General features: G+C 38.1%; 1 protein-coding gene across 1 annotated transcript in view; it reads right to left on the bottom strand.

Moving 5' to 3' along the window:
* Positions 1-275: 275 nt before the first annotated feature.
* LOC124802618 (putative phospholipase B-like 2) overlaps positions 276-19,617 on the bottom strand; it is a 129,410-nt gene continuing 110,068 nt past the window's right edge. The window contains exons 6-8 of the mRNA XM_047263508.1: positions 17,243-17,568; positions 2,123-2,316; positions 276-674 (exon numbers count right to left, since the gene is read on the bottom strand). Of these exons, the coding sequence (XP_047119464.1) occupies positions 430-674; positions 2,123-2,316; positions 17,243-17,568 (765 nt within the window). The 3' untranslated portion in view covers positions 276-429. The remainder of the gene's footprint in view (positions 675-2,122; positions 2,317-17,242; positions 17,569-19,617) is intronic.

A 19,617-nucleotide genomic window follows, 5' to 3' on the forward strand; every position in this document is an offset into this window, starting at 1 on the left:
GTTAGCATGTGAGTCCTGTGTCACAAGTGATATAGAGAGAAGCTTTATCATTGCTCTTTTTGATAATGTGTTTCTTATTTTCTTGCACATTACTGATATTGTTCCGTCTGACTGGAATTTATGGAACATATATTTTTTCTTTTTATGTTGCATGTACGTGTGTGTGTGTGTGTGTGTGTGTGTGTGTGTGTGTGTAATCATGACTACAGCATTACAAGAATTAAATCACCTATGGGAACAGAAGCACCAGGATATACTACAGCTTAAAAAGGTACTTCCTACAAGAACACACATTTATTCTTACACAACACAAAAAAGTTCCAAAAATTGTAAATGTGGCTTTATAAACAAATTTCTCATCTGCACAACCAGCTATCCACTTGACACCACACTCAGAATTTTGTGGTATTTAATGTGCACACTGCACTATCAATGACTACTGTGCCAATGCCACTCATGTAGAATTGGCTTGAAAGTCCACCTGTCTGGGTGACCAACATGGCTGATTGTGTCTCCAAAATCAGATTTGCTCCACTGGAATGGAGGCAAGTGAGACCCAGTTGTGGGTCCTGAGACTGACAGAAACTGAAGCTTGGACACTAATGTACTGTTGGTCACCTTGGCATCAATCGCACCATGTGAACGGTGACCCAGACTTGGGAATGGATAGGTACCTGAAATGTGCAAATATTGTTAAAGTGAAAAATTTATAGGTATTATGAAATTTAATTTAACAGTTCAAAAACAGTAAGTATAAATTATTACAGAGCAATTACTATGTTTGCTTGTTGCATCTGACTCAAGACTATTTTGCCAAGGAATTGCTATGTATGCTTGTTGGCTCCAACTCAATATTTTGCCAAGTCTGTCTGTTTTTAGTGCTCTCTCCAGTTAGTAACTACCAAACATTTTAGGTTCTTCACATAGATGAAAATCTCATTCTCAGTTGTCCTGGCAGTCTTTCTCCTCCAAGGGATGATTCTGCCACAATCTTGATGAAGCTGTCTTCTGATGATCTCATTACATGCCCATGCCACTTAATCCATTCAGCTTTTATTTTTGCTGAAATGTTGGGTTCTTTAACAAGATCACATGGATCTGTAACTATGTACAGAACATCGTACACATATACTTCTTAGAAAAAGGGAAAATAATCACTGTACAATTTAACAGTGTGAAGTTGGACTGATTTAGCATGAAACCAAAATAAATATGACTCCATTTGGTGAAAAAATAATGTGATACCTTGCCACAAGACTGCAGCAACACATTCATAAGGAGTTATTGCTGTGAAACTGCAATATCAATTGCTGCCACAGCTCATCTGCACTGGTGTCCTGCATATACTTTGTACCCAACATGAAGAAATGGCTCACAGGTAAAAAGGAATTCAACTCTTATGACATCATCATCAAGGCAGAGCATGTTTTAGAGAAATTAACAGTTCTTTTTTTTCTTCTTTAAAGAATTTTAAAAAAAATCAGTTCTTGGGAAAACTGTCTGCACTTACATGGAGGCTTTATTCAAATACTAATTAATTAGTTTTTGAGAAATTGCTTTTTCATTTCTAACCTGGATACTCCACTAACTGGCACCATGTGAAGCCATTTACAGTGAAGTAGTGGACCTTTACATCTCACCAGTAACGCTGGAACCCTGTATATGTCAAACTTCTCAACCTGTTTTACATCTTATATGATCTCCATGGGGCACAAGAGTGTGAACACGTGTTTCTTAGATAACAGCAGCTGTCCTTACACATGAAATCGCCTTTTTTTCTATTTTCAATGTACTTGCAGAGGTATTGGCTCACTGACCTGGACCAGTCCATTCAAGTACTTTTCTACACACTTAGATGTTCAAAAGTCATCCTGACAGCATTATTTTTTATAGTAGCAGCTCAATATTACTCAACACTTTTGCATTCATCAGATTTTTCCAGGGATGACATACAGACAGACAGTGACAGATTTCTGCCTCCTATGTGAGTTCTGCTAGAGTTGTTGCTGTGGAAGTTCCTGTGTTAGCTCTTTTTATCATTAACATAAATATAATTCAATGATGGATGTGGTAATCATGTAACTCACTAACAACTCACACACAAACATAATGAAGCACTTACCATTTTTGGGATTGAGATCACATCGTGCAGCAATAGCATTCTCTGCACTGTAGGGTGGAGTGCAGTTGCATCTCGAAAGCGGATCATGTTGGTAGTCATTGCTTGTCATCAGGCGCAACATAGAGGGAAGGTTATGAGCTGTCTTAAAGTCACGCTTGAAGATGAGAGCTCGTGGAGTTTTGTCATGAGTGAACCTGCAAAAGTACGAGTAACTGTTTAATTGGCAACAACTACACTGTACTGTTTAAAACAGACAAGAAACAATGTGGCATACTAGACAATTCAGAATATGAATCTGGTAAATCTGAATGATATTCAGTGGCAGATTGCTGCTGATCATAATAGAAGCTTTTGTCAGATATGTACTATATTAACAATAATGTCATATTTTGCTTTCTTTATGGCTTTGACTTCTGCAAAATACCCTGTGAAAACCCTGGAAAACTACTGGGTATTAATGAGCACGATGGCACAGAGATTAAGACGCTGAACTTGAATTCAGGAGAAACAGGGTTAAAACACCCATTCAGCCATCCAGATTTTGGTTTCTCATGCTTCCTGTAAATTGATCAAGGTGAATGCCAAAATGGTTTCTTTTGAGAATGATGTCGGTGACTTTCTTAGTCATCTGTGTAATATGTGAGCTGGTGGTCCATCTCTGATTACCTTGTCACTGATGAGACATTACATCAAACCTACCTTTAGTTGCATTACATTTGAGAAGACACAGGGAGTGAAAGCATGCTCAAGTTCAAATCAAAATAGTGGGAGGCATTTCTGAGCACAGATCATGCCAAAAATGACATTCTTGGTAGTTTATCTGTGTATTTACTCTGTTTTAGCTTATAAGGCAGCTGTATTCCAAGGAATTTTACATATAAGGACTCATTTAGTGAGCTGCAGTAAGATATATTGCAATTTCTAATGAGATGAAGCAACAGCAATATGAAGAAAGGAAGAAGTAGGTTAAAACAAAAACTGGAAATGAAGTTAAAAGAATGCAAAGAAGTTTCCATTATAATTATGCGATGAGGTGATGGTCTAAAAGGTTCTGGTAAATACAAAAAAGATTTTATTGTTAGAATACAGGCCTATGATCAACAAAGCACTTTCCTATTACTAAGTGGAGAACTCAGACTGGCTGTTAAGCTCCTGCATGTTACTATACAAAAACTATACACAGGTAGTTGGCAGGCTAATAAGATTGTTTCTATTTCTAAATATATACTCTGTAGGCAACCATAATCTGCTTGATGAAAGATACTTCATCTAAATAGAACTGACTTTCTGTCCTATTTAATTCACATGTGAAATGAGAGAAACATTGTTATATGCCTTGGTGCATTTCATAATCTATTTTATCTTTTTCTTACCACCTCAGACGTATTATATTGCAGGCAGCAGAACTATTGCATGGTCTGCCTCTGATATAGAGTTTTGGAGGAACAATGCCATTTTCCTTCCAAAAATTCCCAGCCTACTTCCTTGAAAATTTCTGTTATGCCTCTCCAAACATTCGTAACATCTAGGAAGCGGTTTTGTGTGTGTGTTGCCATATCTATCAGGTATGGACAGCACAACACAACCACAGTACTTCTGCAGCATGCTATACAAGACGCATTCAATAAATAAACAGATTTATTTTTAAAGAATCTACTACAAGACTGGAATACAACATTTATTTATTTTTCAGTATAATCCCCCTAAAGTTCTATGCACCTATACCAATGCTAGAGAAGTTTCTTAATTCCATATCCAAAGAATTTTTGGGGGCATATGTGTCACTAGTATGCACTGCTGCCTGAACTGCCTCACCATCAGTGAATCTTGAGCCATTAAGTGCTTCTTTCAGTGGGTTAAAAGTGTAATAATCTTAACGTGTCATATCTGGTGAATAAGGGTGGGTGTGGCAAGAAGGTGAACTTCAGCTGTCCCTGCACGTATCCACGTGCCTTCCTTTCATTTCTGATCTCAAATGTTTTGGAACCCACCTTGTACACACTTTCTTGAACACCAGTACATCATGAACAATACAGTGGGCTGATCTGACCCTAACGTTCATCACTGTTGCAATATAACTGATTGTAATATGCCCGTTTTCCCACATCAACTCACGAAGTGTTGTTTTCTATGACTTCACAGACAGAGCATACTGGGCACGACAAATCTTCAACAGGTGTTACACCCCATTTTTACTTATCTGCCCACTTGTACACTTGTGTTCAACTCATACAATTGTCACCTTATTGCATCTGACAGTGAATTTCAATCGGTTTCAACCCTTCAGCTAACAGAAATCATGACATTCCACTGCTCAACACTGGTGCAAACCTGCAAGGGTGCCACCATCTTGTTTTGTTGATTCCCACCATCCTGCTGTGAGGTAGGTGTGCCAGCCTCATCTTGTAATAGTTCTAGAACACCACCAAAAAATAAATAAGAATCACATCCTTTGTCAAAGTTTTCTATTTTTGTACAACTTTTCTGTTTTTTGTTTTTTTTTTTTACTTAATGGACCATGTATTAGTGCTTCATATGCAGTTACCATTACGGATTGGCAATTTAAGGTTTTATCACTTTAATGATATCCCTCTTGCAGTGATGGCTCCTTAACTTCATAACAGGGTTTCACTGAAAGACTGTTTCTCAGGCATGAAACTAACTTCAGAATGGGGGAATTTAACACAAGCATGTTAATCAAACGTCCAAACTCAACCTTGTAGCACAGCTCATATGACAGCTGAATATGTCTACAAGTGGTTTACTGAGCCAATAGTTTAAGGCTTAATCTTACAAAGACTGATATTAAGCAATTTCAAAACAGTGATAACTTGTTAGCACCAAAAGTGGCCAATGCATATTCAGCAGCAAGCAGTAACAATACTTAATATAATGATGTTGTTGTTGCTGTTATTGTTGTGGTCTTCAGTCCTGAGACTGGTTTGATGCAGCTCTCCATGCTACTCTATCCTGTACAAGCTTCTTCACCTCCCACTACCTACTGCAGCCTACATCCTTCTGAATCTGCTTAGTGTATTCATCTCTTGGTCTCCCTCTACGATTGTTACCCTCCACACTGCCCTCCAATACTAAATTGGTGATCCCTCAATGTCTCAGAACATGTCCTACCAACCGATCCCTTCTTCTAGTCACGTTGTGCCACAAGCTCCTCTTCTCCCCAACTCCATTCAATACCTCCTCATTAGTTATGTAATCTACCCTTCTAATCTTCAGCATTCTTCTGTAGCACCACATTTCGAAAGCTTCTATTCTCTTCTTGTCCAAACTATTTATAGTCCACGTTTCACTTCCATACATGGCTACACTCCATACGAATACTTTCAGAAACGACTTCCTGACACTTAAATATATACTCGATGTTAACAAATTTTTCTTCTTCAGAAACGCTTTCCTTCTCATTGCCAGTCTACATTTTATATCCTCTCTACTTCGACCATCATCAGTTATTTTGCTCCCCAAATAGCAAAACTCCTTTACTACTTTAAGTGTCTCATTTCCTAATGTAATTCCCTCAGCATCACCCGATTTAATTCAACTACATTCCATTATCCTCGTTTTGCTTTTGTTGATGTTCATCTTATACCCTCTTTTCAAGACACTGTCCATTCCTTTCAACTGCTCTTCCAAGTCCTTTGCTGTCTCTGACAGAATTACAATGTCATCGGCGAACCTCAAAGTTTTTATTTCTTCTCCATGGATTTTAATACCTACTCCGACCTTTCTTTTGTTTCCTTTATTGCTTGCTCAATATACAGATTGAATAACATTGGAGATAGGCTACAACCCTGTCTCACTCCCTTCCCAATGACTGCTTGCCTTTCATACCCCTCGACTCTTATAACTGCCATCTGCTTTCTGTATAAATTGTAAATAGCCTTTCGATCCCTGTATTTTACCCCAGCCACCTTCAGAATTTGAAAGAGAGTATTCGAATCAACGTTGTCACAAGCTTTCTCTAAGTCTACAAATGCTAGAAATGTAGGTTTGTCTTTCCTTAATCTTTCTTCTAAGATAAGTCGTAAGGACAGTATTCCCTCACGTGTTCCAACATTTCTACGGAATCCAAATTTATCTTCCCCGAGGTTGGCTTCTATCAGTTTTTCCATTCGTCTGTAAAGAATTCGTGTTAGTATTTTGCAGCTGTGACTTATTAAACTGATAGTTTGGTAATTTTCACATCTGTCAACACCTGCTTTCTTTGGGATTGGAATTATTATATTCTTCTTGAAGTCTGAGGGTATTTCGCCTGTCTCGTACATCTTGCTCATCAGATGGTAGAGTTTTGTCAGGACTGGCTCTCCCAAGGCTATCAGTAGTTCTAATAGAATGTTGTCTACTCAAGAGGCCTTGTTTCGACTCAGGTCTTTCAGTGCTCTGTCAAACTCTTCACGCAGTATCATATCTCCCATTTCATCTTTATCTACATCCTCTTCCATTTCCATAATATTGTCCTCAAGTACATTGCCCTTGTATAGACCCTCTATATACTCCTTCCACCTTTCTGCTTTCCCTTCTTTGCTTAGAACTGGGTTTCCATCAAAGCTCTTGATATTCATGCAAGTGGTTCTCCTTTCTCCAAAGGTCTCTAATTTTCCTGTAGGCAGTATATATCTTACCCTTAGTGAGATAAGCCTCTACATCCTTACATTTGTCCTCTAGCCATGCCTGTTTAGCCATTTTGCACTTCCTGTCGATATCATTTTTGAGACGTTTGTATTCCTTTTTGCCTGCTTCATTTACTGCATTTTTATATTTTCTCCTTTCATCAATTAAATTCAATATTTCGTCTGTTACCCAAGGGTTTCTACCAGCCCTTGTCTTTTTTCTTATTTGATCCTCTGCTGCCTTCACTATTTCATCCCTCAATGCTACCCATTCCTCTTCTACTGTATTTCTTTCCCCCATTCCTGTCAATTGTTCCCTTATGCTCTCCCTGAAACTCTGTACAACCTCTGGTTCTTTCAGTTTATCCAGGTCCCATCTCCTTAAATTCCCACCTTTTTGCAGTTTCTTCAGTTTTAATCTACAGTTCATAACCAATAGATTGTGGTCAGAGTCCACATCTGCCCCTGGAAATGTCTTACAATTTAAAACCTGGTTCCTAAATCTGTCTTACCATTATATAATCAGTCTGATACCTTTTAGTATCTCCAGGGTTCTTCCATGTATGCATCCTTCTTTCATGATTCTTGAACCAAGTGTTAGCTATTATTAAGTTATGCTCTGCACAAAATTCTACCAGGCGGCTTCCTCTTTCATTTCTGTCCCCCAATCCATATTCACCTACTATGTTTCCTTCTCTCCCTTTTCCTACTCTCGAATTCCAGTCACCCATGACTATTAAATTTTCGTCTCCCTTCACTACCTGAATAGTTTCTTTTATCTCATCATACATTTCATCTATTTCTTCATCATCTGCAGAGCTAGTTGGCATATAAACTTTTACTACTGTAGTAGGCATGGGCTTTGTGTCTATCTTGGCCACAATAATGCGTTCACTATGCTGTTTGTAGTAGCTAACCCGCACTCCTATTTTTTTATTCATTATTAAACCTACTCCTGCATTACCCCTACTTGATTTTGTATTTATAACCCTTTATTCACCTGACCAGAAGTCTTGTTCCTCCTGCCACCAAACTTCATTAATTCCCACTATATCTAACTTTAACCTATCCATTTCCCTTTTTAAATTTTCTAATCATACCTGCCCAATTAAGGGATCTGACATTCCACGCTCCAATCCGTAGAACACCAGTTTTCTTTCTCCTGATAATGACGTCCTTTTGAGTAGTCCCCGCCCGGAGATCCGAATGGGGGACTATTTTACCTCCGGAATATTTTACCCAAGAGGATGCCATCATCATTTAATCATACAGTAAAGCTGCATGTCCTCGGGAAAAATTATGGCTGTAGTTTCCCCTTGCTTTCAGCCGTTTGCAGTACCAGAACAGCAAGGCCATTTTGGTTAGTGTTACAAGGCCACATCAGTCAATCATCCAGACCGTTGCCCCTGCAACTACTGAAAAGGCTGCTGCCCCTCTTCAGGAACCATATGTTTGTCTGGCCTCTCAACAGACACCCCTCCATTGTGGTTGCACCTACGGTACAGCTATCTGTATCGTTGAGGCACACAAGCCTCCCCACCAACAGCAAGGTCCATGGTTCATGGTGGAGGAAATATGATAGATAACTATATATCTTGCAGAAGCCTTATTAAGGTTTTTTGAATTCATATACCCCCGCCCCCCTCTCCCCAACACATTTACCCCTTAATGGTTTTTGTAGCTGATGATCAAAATAATTTTCAGCTGAATTATGATTATCACAATCACAATACAAGACACACCCAGAACCTCCCCCAGAGACCATGTCTCATTCCACCCCAACCACTCGCCACACTCCAACCTACTACATCCTTCCTGAAGTCCATACACTCAACCACCCAGGACACCCCATTGTAGACAGTTACTGTGCCCCCACAGAGAATCTCTGCTCTAGTAGGCGAATGACTTCGTCCTATTTCTCGCAATCTACCCTCCTACATTAAAGATACCAACTATTTCCTCCACCGACTCTCCGCAGTTCCTGTTCCTTTATCACATGGTGCCTTACTCATTACTATTGATGCCAACTCCTTCTACACTAACATCCCTAATGCCCATGGTTATTTAACACTACCTTTTCCAATGCCCGACATATTCCCAACCTACAACCTCCTTCCTAATCGCCATGACCAACTATATCCTCACCCACAATTACCTCTCCTTCAAAGGCATTACCAACAAACAAATCTGGAGTATGGCTATGAGCACTTGCATGGCACCATCCTATACCAACCTGTTTGTGAGCCATCTACAGGAATCCTTCCTAAACACCCAGAATCCCAAACCCCTCACTTGGTTCAGACTCACTGATGACATCTTAGTGATCTGGATCGAGAGTGGGGATACCTATCCACATTCCTCCAGAACCTCAACACCTTCTCCCCCATTTTCTTCATCCGGTCATACTCAATCCTGGATGTAGACCTCCATCTCAGAGATGGCCTCATCAGTACCTCTGTCCATATCGAACCTACCAACCAACAGCAATACCTCCACTACGACAGCTGGCACCTATTTCATACCAAGAAGTCCTTCTCATACAGCCTAGCCACCTACGGCCGTTGCATCTGTAGTGATGAAATATACTGAGGGTCTCACTGAGATCTTCACAGACCATAATTACCCTCCCAACCTTATACCACAACAGGTCTCATCCCTTCTCTTTCCAATCACCCACCACCTCTCAAAGTCCCACCGTCCGGCCACAGAGGAGCAATTGAATTACAGTCTCTGGCAGGGTCCAACTACCTCTCATTGTGCCCCAAAATTGCCTGTGTGAATTTGTGCAAGTTTTATACCTCTAATGTGGGGCGCAGTCAAAAAGCTGAATATTTGAAGCATTTTTTTGCATTGTGTCTGTCTGCAACTCTACGCCAAAAGAGATGGCAATTATATACAAGCAAGCATTAGTATCCAGTTCATACCTCGAGTTGCATCCTTTCTTTAATGATTGAAAGTTTAGTCTTTCCAAAAATATTGTTCAGTCCAGTTGATCTTATGTAGAGTTTAATCACAGGAAACTTAGCCACAATTTCTTTGTCTTGGCAGCATTACAGAGCTGATAAATTGCTCCACAACAGTGGATATTTCATGTGCAGATTCTCAAGTTGAAGAGCCTTGTGCACTATTTCCTTCCCATAGAGGAAAGTGATATGATTGAAGTTTCTTATGACAACATTCTGGACTAAAACATTCTTGGTTTACGTGTTGCATCATATCTTGGTACAATTTTGAACTTTATATAAATCCTCAGTGATCATTATCAAGACTAATGGATGCCATAGCTGCTGTTCTGGTGACAATTTAAGGCCCATAGATGCCTTGTAATTGATTACTGTACATCATTACATCAAGTTGTCTGAGATCGTGTCTATATTCAGAACTTTTGCCAGTGTCTTCTCAGCATCAACACTTACACAAAATAATTAGTTTGTGGCCATTGTCCTGGTTGATCTTTTTCTTGCACATTCTAATTTCCACCACTCCTTTAATAACAAAATCCCTATTTGTGGAAGCACGGGACAAGATTTTAGTTTCACCAAAAATTATTCTGTGTTTATTGATCATCAACTATTGATTTATCAAGATATTGATTTTAATGTGCCAAAGGTGTTCTGTACATCAGTTGGTAATGGTATGGATGGACTAACTGATTTAGTTCCTTCCAACTCACAAATAACCTTAAAAATTTCAGGGACTCTAGTCCGAGACTGTCCTTAACTGGGTGCAACACTACTTTACCTTCTTGGGCAGTTGGAAAAAGTTCTTATGCCTCTTCCTCCCAGAACCTTACCTGTTTTGCTAAATACAGAATTGCAGAAAGGATGAAATACAATAGGCAAATGATCACATAATTGTTTAATATTTTTATGTTTTGTTTATATCCTGGCAGCAAGACATAAGTTGATCAATCACAAGCGATCTATGGGCTATAAATGGTTATCACGATGGCAGCCTCTTAACAGTCAGTTGTTCTTGATGAACACAATGGAATATTTCACCAAAATCTCGAAACTTTACCAAGATTTCACGTGACAAGTACAACAGAAATGTTTTCTACAAGAATGGTATCATAAAAAACTTAAGTCTCGTAATAAACTATGTGATTAAAAGTACCCTGACACCTGGCACCCACCACCTGGCACTGTCCTTGACAACAGCTTCCACTCTCACAGGTATACATTCAATCAGGTGCTGCAAGATTTCTTGGGGAATGGTAGCCCATTCTTCACTCAGTGCTGCACTGAGGAGAGGTAACTATGTTCGTCGGTGAAGCCTGGCATGAACTTGGTGTTACAAAACATCCCAAAAGTGTTCTATAGGATTCAGGTCAGGACTGTGCAGGCCAGTCCATTACAGGTATGTTATTGTCATGTAACCACTCCGCCACAGGCTGTGCATTATGAACAAGTGCTCGATCATGTTGAAAGGTGCAATCACCATCCTCGAATTACTCTTCAACAGTGGGAAGCAAGAAGGTGCTTAAAACATCAGTGTAGGTCTGTGCTGTGATAGTGCCACACAAAATGAGGGATGCAAGCCCCCTCCATGAAAAATGCGACCACACCAGAACACCACCGCCTTCGAATTTTATGGTTGGCATTACAAACACTGGCAAATGACGTTCACCAGGTATTTGCCATACCCACACCCTGCCATCGGATCCCCACACTGTGTACTGTGATTCTTCACTCCATACAACATTTTTCCACTGTTCAATCGTCCAATGTTTATGCTCCTTAAACCAAGCAAGGAGTCGTTTGGCATTTACCAGCATGATGTGTGGCTTATGAGCAGCAGCTCGACCATGAAATCCTAGTTTTCTCATCTCCCGCCTAACTATCATAGTACTTGCAGTGGAACCTGATGCAATTTGTAATTCCTATATGATGGTCTGGATAGATGTCTGCCTATTATACATTACGACCCTCTTCAACTGACGACGGTCTGTCAGTCAATAGACGAGGTTGGCCTGTACGCTTTTGTGTTTTATCTGTCCCTTCACGTTTCCACTTCACATCAGAAACAGTGGACATAGGGATGTTTAGGAGTGTGGAAATCTCATGTACAGACATATGACACAAGTGGCACCTAGTCACCTGACCACGTTTGAATTCTGGGAGTTCCGCGGAGTGCCCCATTCTGCTCTCTCAAGATGTCTAATGACTACTGAGGTCACTGATAAGGAGTACCTGGCAGTAGGTGGCAGCACAATGCACCTAATATGGAAAACATATGTTTTGTGGGTGTCCGGATACTTTTGATCATATAGTGTACTTCACTGTTCGTCCATTCATCTATAATTCTTATTCATTTCTGATGGGAAAAAACCCATTAGCGAGGAATCTCAAGACAAAAGAAAGAAAGAAAATATTTGCATCTTATTCGAAGTGCACATCCTGGCATTCACCTTCATCACCAGCACCTTTATCAGAGCTTAGGAGTTTAAGCCTGCTTTGGATATTTATGAATCTGCCATTTTTTTAGATATGTCTCTGTCTTCTTTGCCCAGCTAATGTTTACTGCCCAGTTGTTTTGTCTAACAAGATACAGACATGAAAAAATTTCACCACTGCTAAATAATTATCTCATAGAATATGAAACTACTGACCTGTGTTACATTACAGTTTCATCTCAAAAATTATAAGAAAGCCTCTATCTCAGGCTTTTAAGATTCATAAATAAAATTCTTCTCTACTGTACAACAAAATGGTGTTAGAAAGTGTAAAGCTACACAAAGAGAAATTTTTGAATTTTTAAGACTGTACTGTAAAATCCCTTGATCAACATAAATTAGATGTAGGCATTTTTATAGACCTATTAAAGCCTTCAGTGTCCTGGACCATAACATCTTGCTCAAAATATCAGAAAGATGAGAAGTAAGAGGTGTAGCACATAGCTGGTTGTGTTCATACCTAAAAAGTTGCAGGCAGAAGGTAAAACTTCAATACGAATTTAACACCAAGAATAAAACAAGAAACAACCAATTGCTTTATAGCAAATTACCGATTAACTATGGCCTACCACAAGGCTCAATTTTAGATTCACTACTCTTCTTGATTTATGTGGACTACATTGTTGAATATATGTGAGTCTCCAAAAAGCTATGCTATTTGCAGATGACTCCAGCATATCGCTTACTGGATCCAGCCCAGAAACCCTGCAGTTAACAACAGAAAGTTCTATGAAAAAACTTTGAATTATCCACCTAAAACAAACTTATTGTAAACATCAAAAAAACTGTGTGTGTGTGTGTGTGTGTGTGTGTGTGTGTGTGTGTGTGTGTGTGTGTGTCAGCTTTCATTTGTGTCCTCCATCTAATCAACTGTGTTGAAGCACAATTAAAAAATGATCCTTTAGAAAAGGTGTCACTAAATTTTTGGGTCTGTCCGTTCAACAAGGGGACACACATGTAAATAACTTGTCTATGAAACTCTCATTCATGTGCTATGGTTTAAGAATATTAAAGCAAAACAACAGTACTGCAGGCATACTATGCACATCTCTTTCTGGGAACACTCAACTCACAGCATAAAGGTGTTTTAGAATGCAAGAAAGAGCTGTAAGAGTAAGTTGTGACCTTAAGAAGATGGAGTCCTGTATGTTTCATTTTACCGAGTTTGGTGTTCTGTACGTCTCAAGCTTATTCATTTATGAACCTATCTTGTTCACTGGAGACTACCTCTTGAAAACAGGCAAGCTACTAAATAATGAAAATGTACACAAATACTGTTGTTGGAAACAATATCTACACCAACAATATCACAGAACAGCAGCCTATCAGAGGAGCATAATTAACATTGGTATTATACTACACAACAAGATACCAGAGGACATAAAAATTGCTGTGTATTCAATATTTAGAATAAAACTAAAGGCATTTCTATTGAAGCACTGTTTCTATTCTGCAAAAGAATTTCTGAATATGTAAGAAAAATTTAATTGTAATAACAGAGACCTAATTTTAATTTACCTACTATGTGTGAATACTATGTACCATTGCTACTTTTCTTTGGCCAGTCTAATATCAATTGTTCTATTTGTACTGTCTGATAAAATTGGAAAAAAATCAATGTATCCATCAGTTATGGGCTGCAAGTGGTGTTACCAGATGTACCAGTATTTCATTAATTCATTGCTAATACTATGAAATCTCTGACCATCTTGCATGTTTTCACTGTTTTTCATTATCAAGCAGTGAATAACCCGTTACATACTGCCAGAACTTATTTCAGTCAGTTTTACTTGTTCTATTTGTTTCATTTGTGTTTTATTTATTATTTATTTGTTTCACTGGGCAGATATCAGAAATCCAGCTTACATTCCCAAATAGCAAAAAAAGTACTGCAAGAAAATTACGTAATTTAAACATAATTTCTTTCCTTACTTTGTGGTCCAGAATGAGAAATTAAGGGAGGTGTTTTCACACACAGTACAATATCTATTAGAAACTACTGGTCACGGAAGGGGCCTTTGATGGTGTAGGAGGCCTGCTGAAGCACCATGCTACAAAACAATCTTTCCAGTCCAAATACAGCCCAAGAAATCAAAGAATCCCGTCAGCAGAAAAAAGAAGAATGGTCCAAACAAACTACTGTGAAAGGAATTCAGAAGACATTTTTGGACTCAAAGTGATGGGCAAACTCATATTGCATGCATTTTAAAGAGCAAGAAAGCAGAAATTTATTCATTTTCCAACACCTCAGAAACAGCAAGATAATATTCAGATTCACAACCTGAGAAGGGGGATGTTTGTGGCCTGTGTGTATACTGTGACTGATGGGTTGCAGAGGTTATAGACACCAGTTATGAGTTAAATGAAACCATAGTGAACTTTACGCTACCACACGGACCAACTGCTGGATGTAGGTTTCCAGCTGAAAGACACCATCAGTGCTCACTTCCTGTTCACAATGTTTTGAAGATTGTAAGTGCTCCAGTTCCTATTGGTTCAACAGGAAAGCATCAAAATATCGAAGGAAGACACTACAGCAGTGGAACACATGTTTAGTTCACTTACTAGCTAATTTCAGTACAAAACAGAGTGCACAGAAGTTGTATAAACTGAAACCTTTATGTCTTTGGACCTTTCACATACATTTTGGAACCATTTAAAATGCTTGAAAATGATTCTCTTATCTTTCAAAACTAAAATTATGTTAAATAAGGCTAGGTTTTGATTTTTATGAGCCTGTTATGTGATAATAAAACAGGTTTTATGTATGGCAAAAATTGCAATTGTTTATAAAACCTGTTCAACCTAAAAGTGTAAGCTCTCCTTTTCAGGAAATGTTGAACTATTTGGTACTGATTAACAGGAAAAAAAAATCAAAATTTCATGGATTGTAATTTTTAAAAAAAATCCATTAATTATAAATAAAGTTCAGAATCTATAGTAAAAGAACTTTGACAGATAAATCCAAATGGAGGATTTCTTTGTAATCATAAAGCAATTATCTTTCAAATAAAAAACCAACAAAATATCTACAACTGTTCCAGAGATAAAGCATTTTAAACTTTTTTCCAAAATTTGCATATTCAAAATGGTATCTGCTGTGTCATCTTTGGAGGGCTGTATCTCTGAGCCAAATTTTTTTGGAGAAAACAAAAAAATAGCATGTTACTTACTTAATTCTTCATTTTAACATGTGCTAAATTAAATAACATCTGAGACTATGAAGGTAAGATTTTCCCTAGACTGCCTGAATTGATATGGACTGTGCCGTAATGATGTAATGTTCGTAAAAACTGTATGGTGACCAAGACTAGTGTACTTCCATTCAGTGCTAAAGATAGATCACAGACATCCTATGAGACTTCTTGTCAAAGTGATGAACTTAACACTTCATTTGTATTAAAACAAGAATGTATGGATAACATGTGTTTTAATTTTTCTACTCAAAATGTAGTAAAACTAGACAGTATCTGCAGTTCTAAATATGACCAGATTTATTTCCATTACAGTTTACCGTCTTAAAAAACATTTGACAGTTTATAGATAATGTAAAAACACACACACACGTTGGGGGGGAGGGAGGGAGGGAGGGGGGGGGAGAGAGAGAGAGAGAGAGAGAGAGAGAGAGAGAGAGAGAGAGAGAGAGAGAGAGAGTAATTATCATTAAATGATAATGGTGGAAATGAAAAAATGAATTCAAACAGAAGGAAAAAATTCATTGGAAAAATCGCAATAGACAATATGCCTTCAAAAGTAACAGATTTATGAGTCTTTGGCAACCACCCAAATTACTCCCACCTTGCTCTTGGCTTTTTCACTGAGAAAGATCACACGACCAAACAGAAGACAAGACATCAATCAAATTCTGTATTATAATATCGGGGCAGCAGCACGTGCGTGTAAAGTGCACATACTATTTTTAACATTATTGACAGGTGTATAGCGCTGCAGTTTTTATGTTTGGACTACATCACCAGCTGTTGATAAAAATGTTTTGTTTTTACACTGAGCAAAAACTTTTGTTTCACAAGAAAGTACTCTTCTCCAAAAATATTAGATTATGAAATGTTGTTTTTCTCTGCATGAAGGTTCTAGCAAGGCTTTGTCATATGGGTGGTACTGAAATTCCTATTGCTTGTCCGCAGTAAACTATGTGCAAAAATTCATAAAGGTCACAAAAAGTAAAGAAAAATACCTACTGATCACAAAAAAAGACAATTTATTATTGAGCTGCTCTCAGTTTAGAGCAAAAAGGAACCAAATACATAAGGGCAGAATTGGGTCAAAAATCATATTTATTGTCATTATTAACTATCTATTATTCATTTAAATGTAAATGAATATAATAGAGGGAAACATTCCATGTGGGGAAAATATATCTGTTTGTGTTTGTTATTGTCTCTACCAACGTACCAATGCTTTTGTTTGGTAAGTTACAGAATCTTTGTCTTTAGATATATCATTTAAATGTAATATTTTTGTCTATAATTATGACAGAGTCCTATTGAATATAGCATTAAAATAAAAGTAAGCTAGAAGAGAGAATTCAAAATATAATGACAACTATGAGCCATTTTAATATAGTCTTATGTATTATTGCAATAAAAGAACTGTTGGCTAACACCGCTGAGTCAGATTATGACAACCTCATGATGTATGTATATTGTTGAAGTAGGCATGTGAGGAGACTTAAAGATTGTCTGTATGCAGAGAGAGAGAGAGAGAGAGAGAGAGAGAGAGAGAGAGAGAGAGAATCTCTAATGGCAGTTTTATTGGATGGTAACAAATTGGGAGAATAAAGTGAAAGTTTTGCTGTTTGAGCGATATGTTTTGAAGGGGTTAAGTAGAGGCGAAGGTATATTTTCCAGGAACGAAGCAACCTATTTCCTTCAGATCATTTAAGCATATATGTGAAATATGTTTTGACAGTGTTGAAGCAATGGACTGAAAATGAATCTGCAAGTATCTTTTTAAATCCAAGTAGAGAGCATACATAACACAGCCAGCTTAGCTTATCTGAATTTTGTCTTTAGTACAGACCAGTCACCAAACTTCTTGACGAGGTCCTGGAAGCCTCCAGTATTAAAGATTATGGGATCAGCAGGTGCATTGTAAGATGCCCAATAGGTATTCTTGCGTAACTCCTCCGTGCGATCTTGGTAGCGCACCAGTCCCGGAAGTTGCTCCAGAACCCACAGTGTTCCATTGCTGACACCACCACTCTTGCCTGGCTTAAACCGCTTGAAGTCTACCACAAACCACTGGTTGTTATAAGTGCCACTGTTGTATCGTGACAGAGTTTTCACCCACGTGCGACCATCTGCAGAAAGACGGTTTGCCACTATGTTCCGCACACTCTCTAGCACCTGGAAATGACACCAACAGGCTCACTGGAAGAGAACACTGACTGCAATATTGTATTGACAAAGATAAAAACACTACAAATCAATCAACTTTGATTTATTGAGCCATCTTTAAGCATATTCCACACAGTTGATGACTTCTTTTTCACACATGGTATAGTTGCTTAATAAGTCAAGCATTTGGCGCATATTAAAAGAATATATCAAACAATGGAAAATTCAGGATGGAATGTAAGAATACCAGAGAAGGAAAGTTGCTACTCACCATATAGCGGAGATGCTGAGTCGCGATAGGCACAATCGCGACTCAGCATCTCCGCTATATGGTGAGTAGAAACTTTCCTTCTCTGGTATTGTTAAAAGAATATATATTGTTTATGTTAGACACATGTAATAATCATTGAATATAAATGTCTCATGCAGAATGAAAATATGGCAAACATTAAGTATGTCATAATACACTTGCTGAGAAAAACATTTTAACAAATACACATGAGATGTGTGTTAATCATTAAGTATAAATACATTATGAAAATAAAGCATGATAGTATAACACAATAAACATTTTAAGAAAAGCTCAAATAAAATAGTGATCAAATAATACATAAATTTTAGTAGATTAAATCATTTTTAAAACGTATTTTAAATTTTTCTATCATAGACAAGGCTCTTTGTTCAATCCATTTTTCTGTGTTGTTTCTGAAGACATTCAGTGATATACTGCATGCTGTAGTTGTTAACATATTAAGTAATTGTATCCCAATATATGTGTAACTATTGTGTGTTTTTAAGCCTTGGATGTCAATCATCCACCTTCAATGTGTCATACTTAAGCATAGACTGCCACATTTTACAGCTGTCCTCATTTTCCTTGATATACATCAAGAAGCTAAGAATGAATGGGGATGCAATTGTCAGTATTTTAAGCTCTTTAAAGAATTCCCTACATGATACATAGTTTCTTACTCTATCAATACACCTAATGGCCATTTTCTGCCAGATAAAAATTGTTTTCGCTCCAGAGGAATTGGCCCGTCTCACGTGAGATGGCTGTGAAAAAAAGACATAATCGGAGTTCTTTAGTAGCCTGTCAGTCACACAAGTCAAGTTTTCTTAGTGTATAGGTGACTCGAGCTAACTTTGTCCATACATGGTAAGTGTGAGTTTCCCAAGTTACTAATGGATCAATATGAATGCCAAAAAACTTAACTGAGGCACTACAGTTACCATAGTTACAAAATCTGAAAAGAATATTCTACAGGAAGAAAATTAACTTGTGGGATTATCATGAACAACCTAATCGTGTTGAACAGAAGGAAGGAGAATCAAAAGGCAGTTTTTGGGACTACATCAGAAGAATCAGTATCAGTACATATGAATTAACAAATGGAGATTGCTTCAATAAGGCCAGTTTACAGGATGCAGAACAATGGGCACTATGCATTTTTGTGGGGCCTGCTATCAAAAGCATTGTGGAAAGTATCCATGGAGTTTCCCAGAACTATGGACAAAATAGCAGTGGCAACTGCAGTTGCTTTGACAAATTGATTCAGTGACTAGGCCAAGGGAATAGTGTTTAACGTAGAGATTTTGTCACTCACCAATAACTTTAATCTTGCTACAATTAAGAGCTCCTTTAAGCCATATGGACACAGACTCTGACTCATTTCTTTTATGATGATTCCTCGTCCTGAGAACCAAAGGCACTGTAGACAAATAATAAAATGTACCTCTATCTCTGTTATAGACTACACGTATCTGAAATGTCTGATAAGCAATAATTTAATGACTTAAAAGTCTCCAGAGCTACTTTAGGACCACGCACTACAGTAACCCAGTTACTGTATGAAGCCACAATGTCTGAAGTGCAAGCAAGTAGGGCACTCTGTTCAAAAATTTCCACATGTGCATCGACAATATGATCAACTAATACTTCCCCTCTTGTGTTAAACAGAATAGGGGGGCAATGTGACCACTGTGGAATGCTCCCAATAAATTCGACTAAGGGACATTTCAGTGCAAAATCACTGGGAGACATCTGTCTATTCGGCT

Source organism: Schistocerca piceifrons, chromosome 1 (genome assembly GCF_021461385.2).
Source record: "Schistocerca piceifrons isolate TAMUIC-IGC-003096 chromosome 1, iqSchPice1.1, whole genome shotgun sequence".
NCBI classification, from domain to species: Eukaryota; Metazoa; Arthropoda; class Insecta; order Orthoptera; family Acrididae; genus Schistocerca; species Schistocerca piceifrons.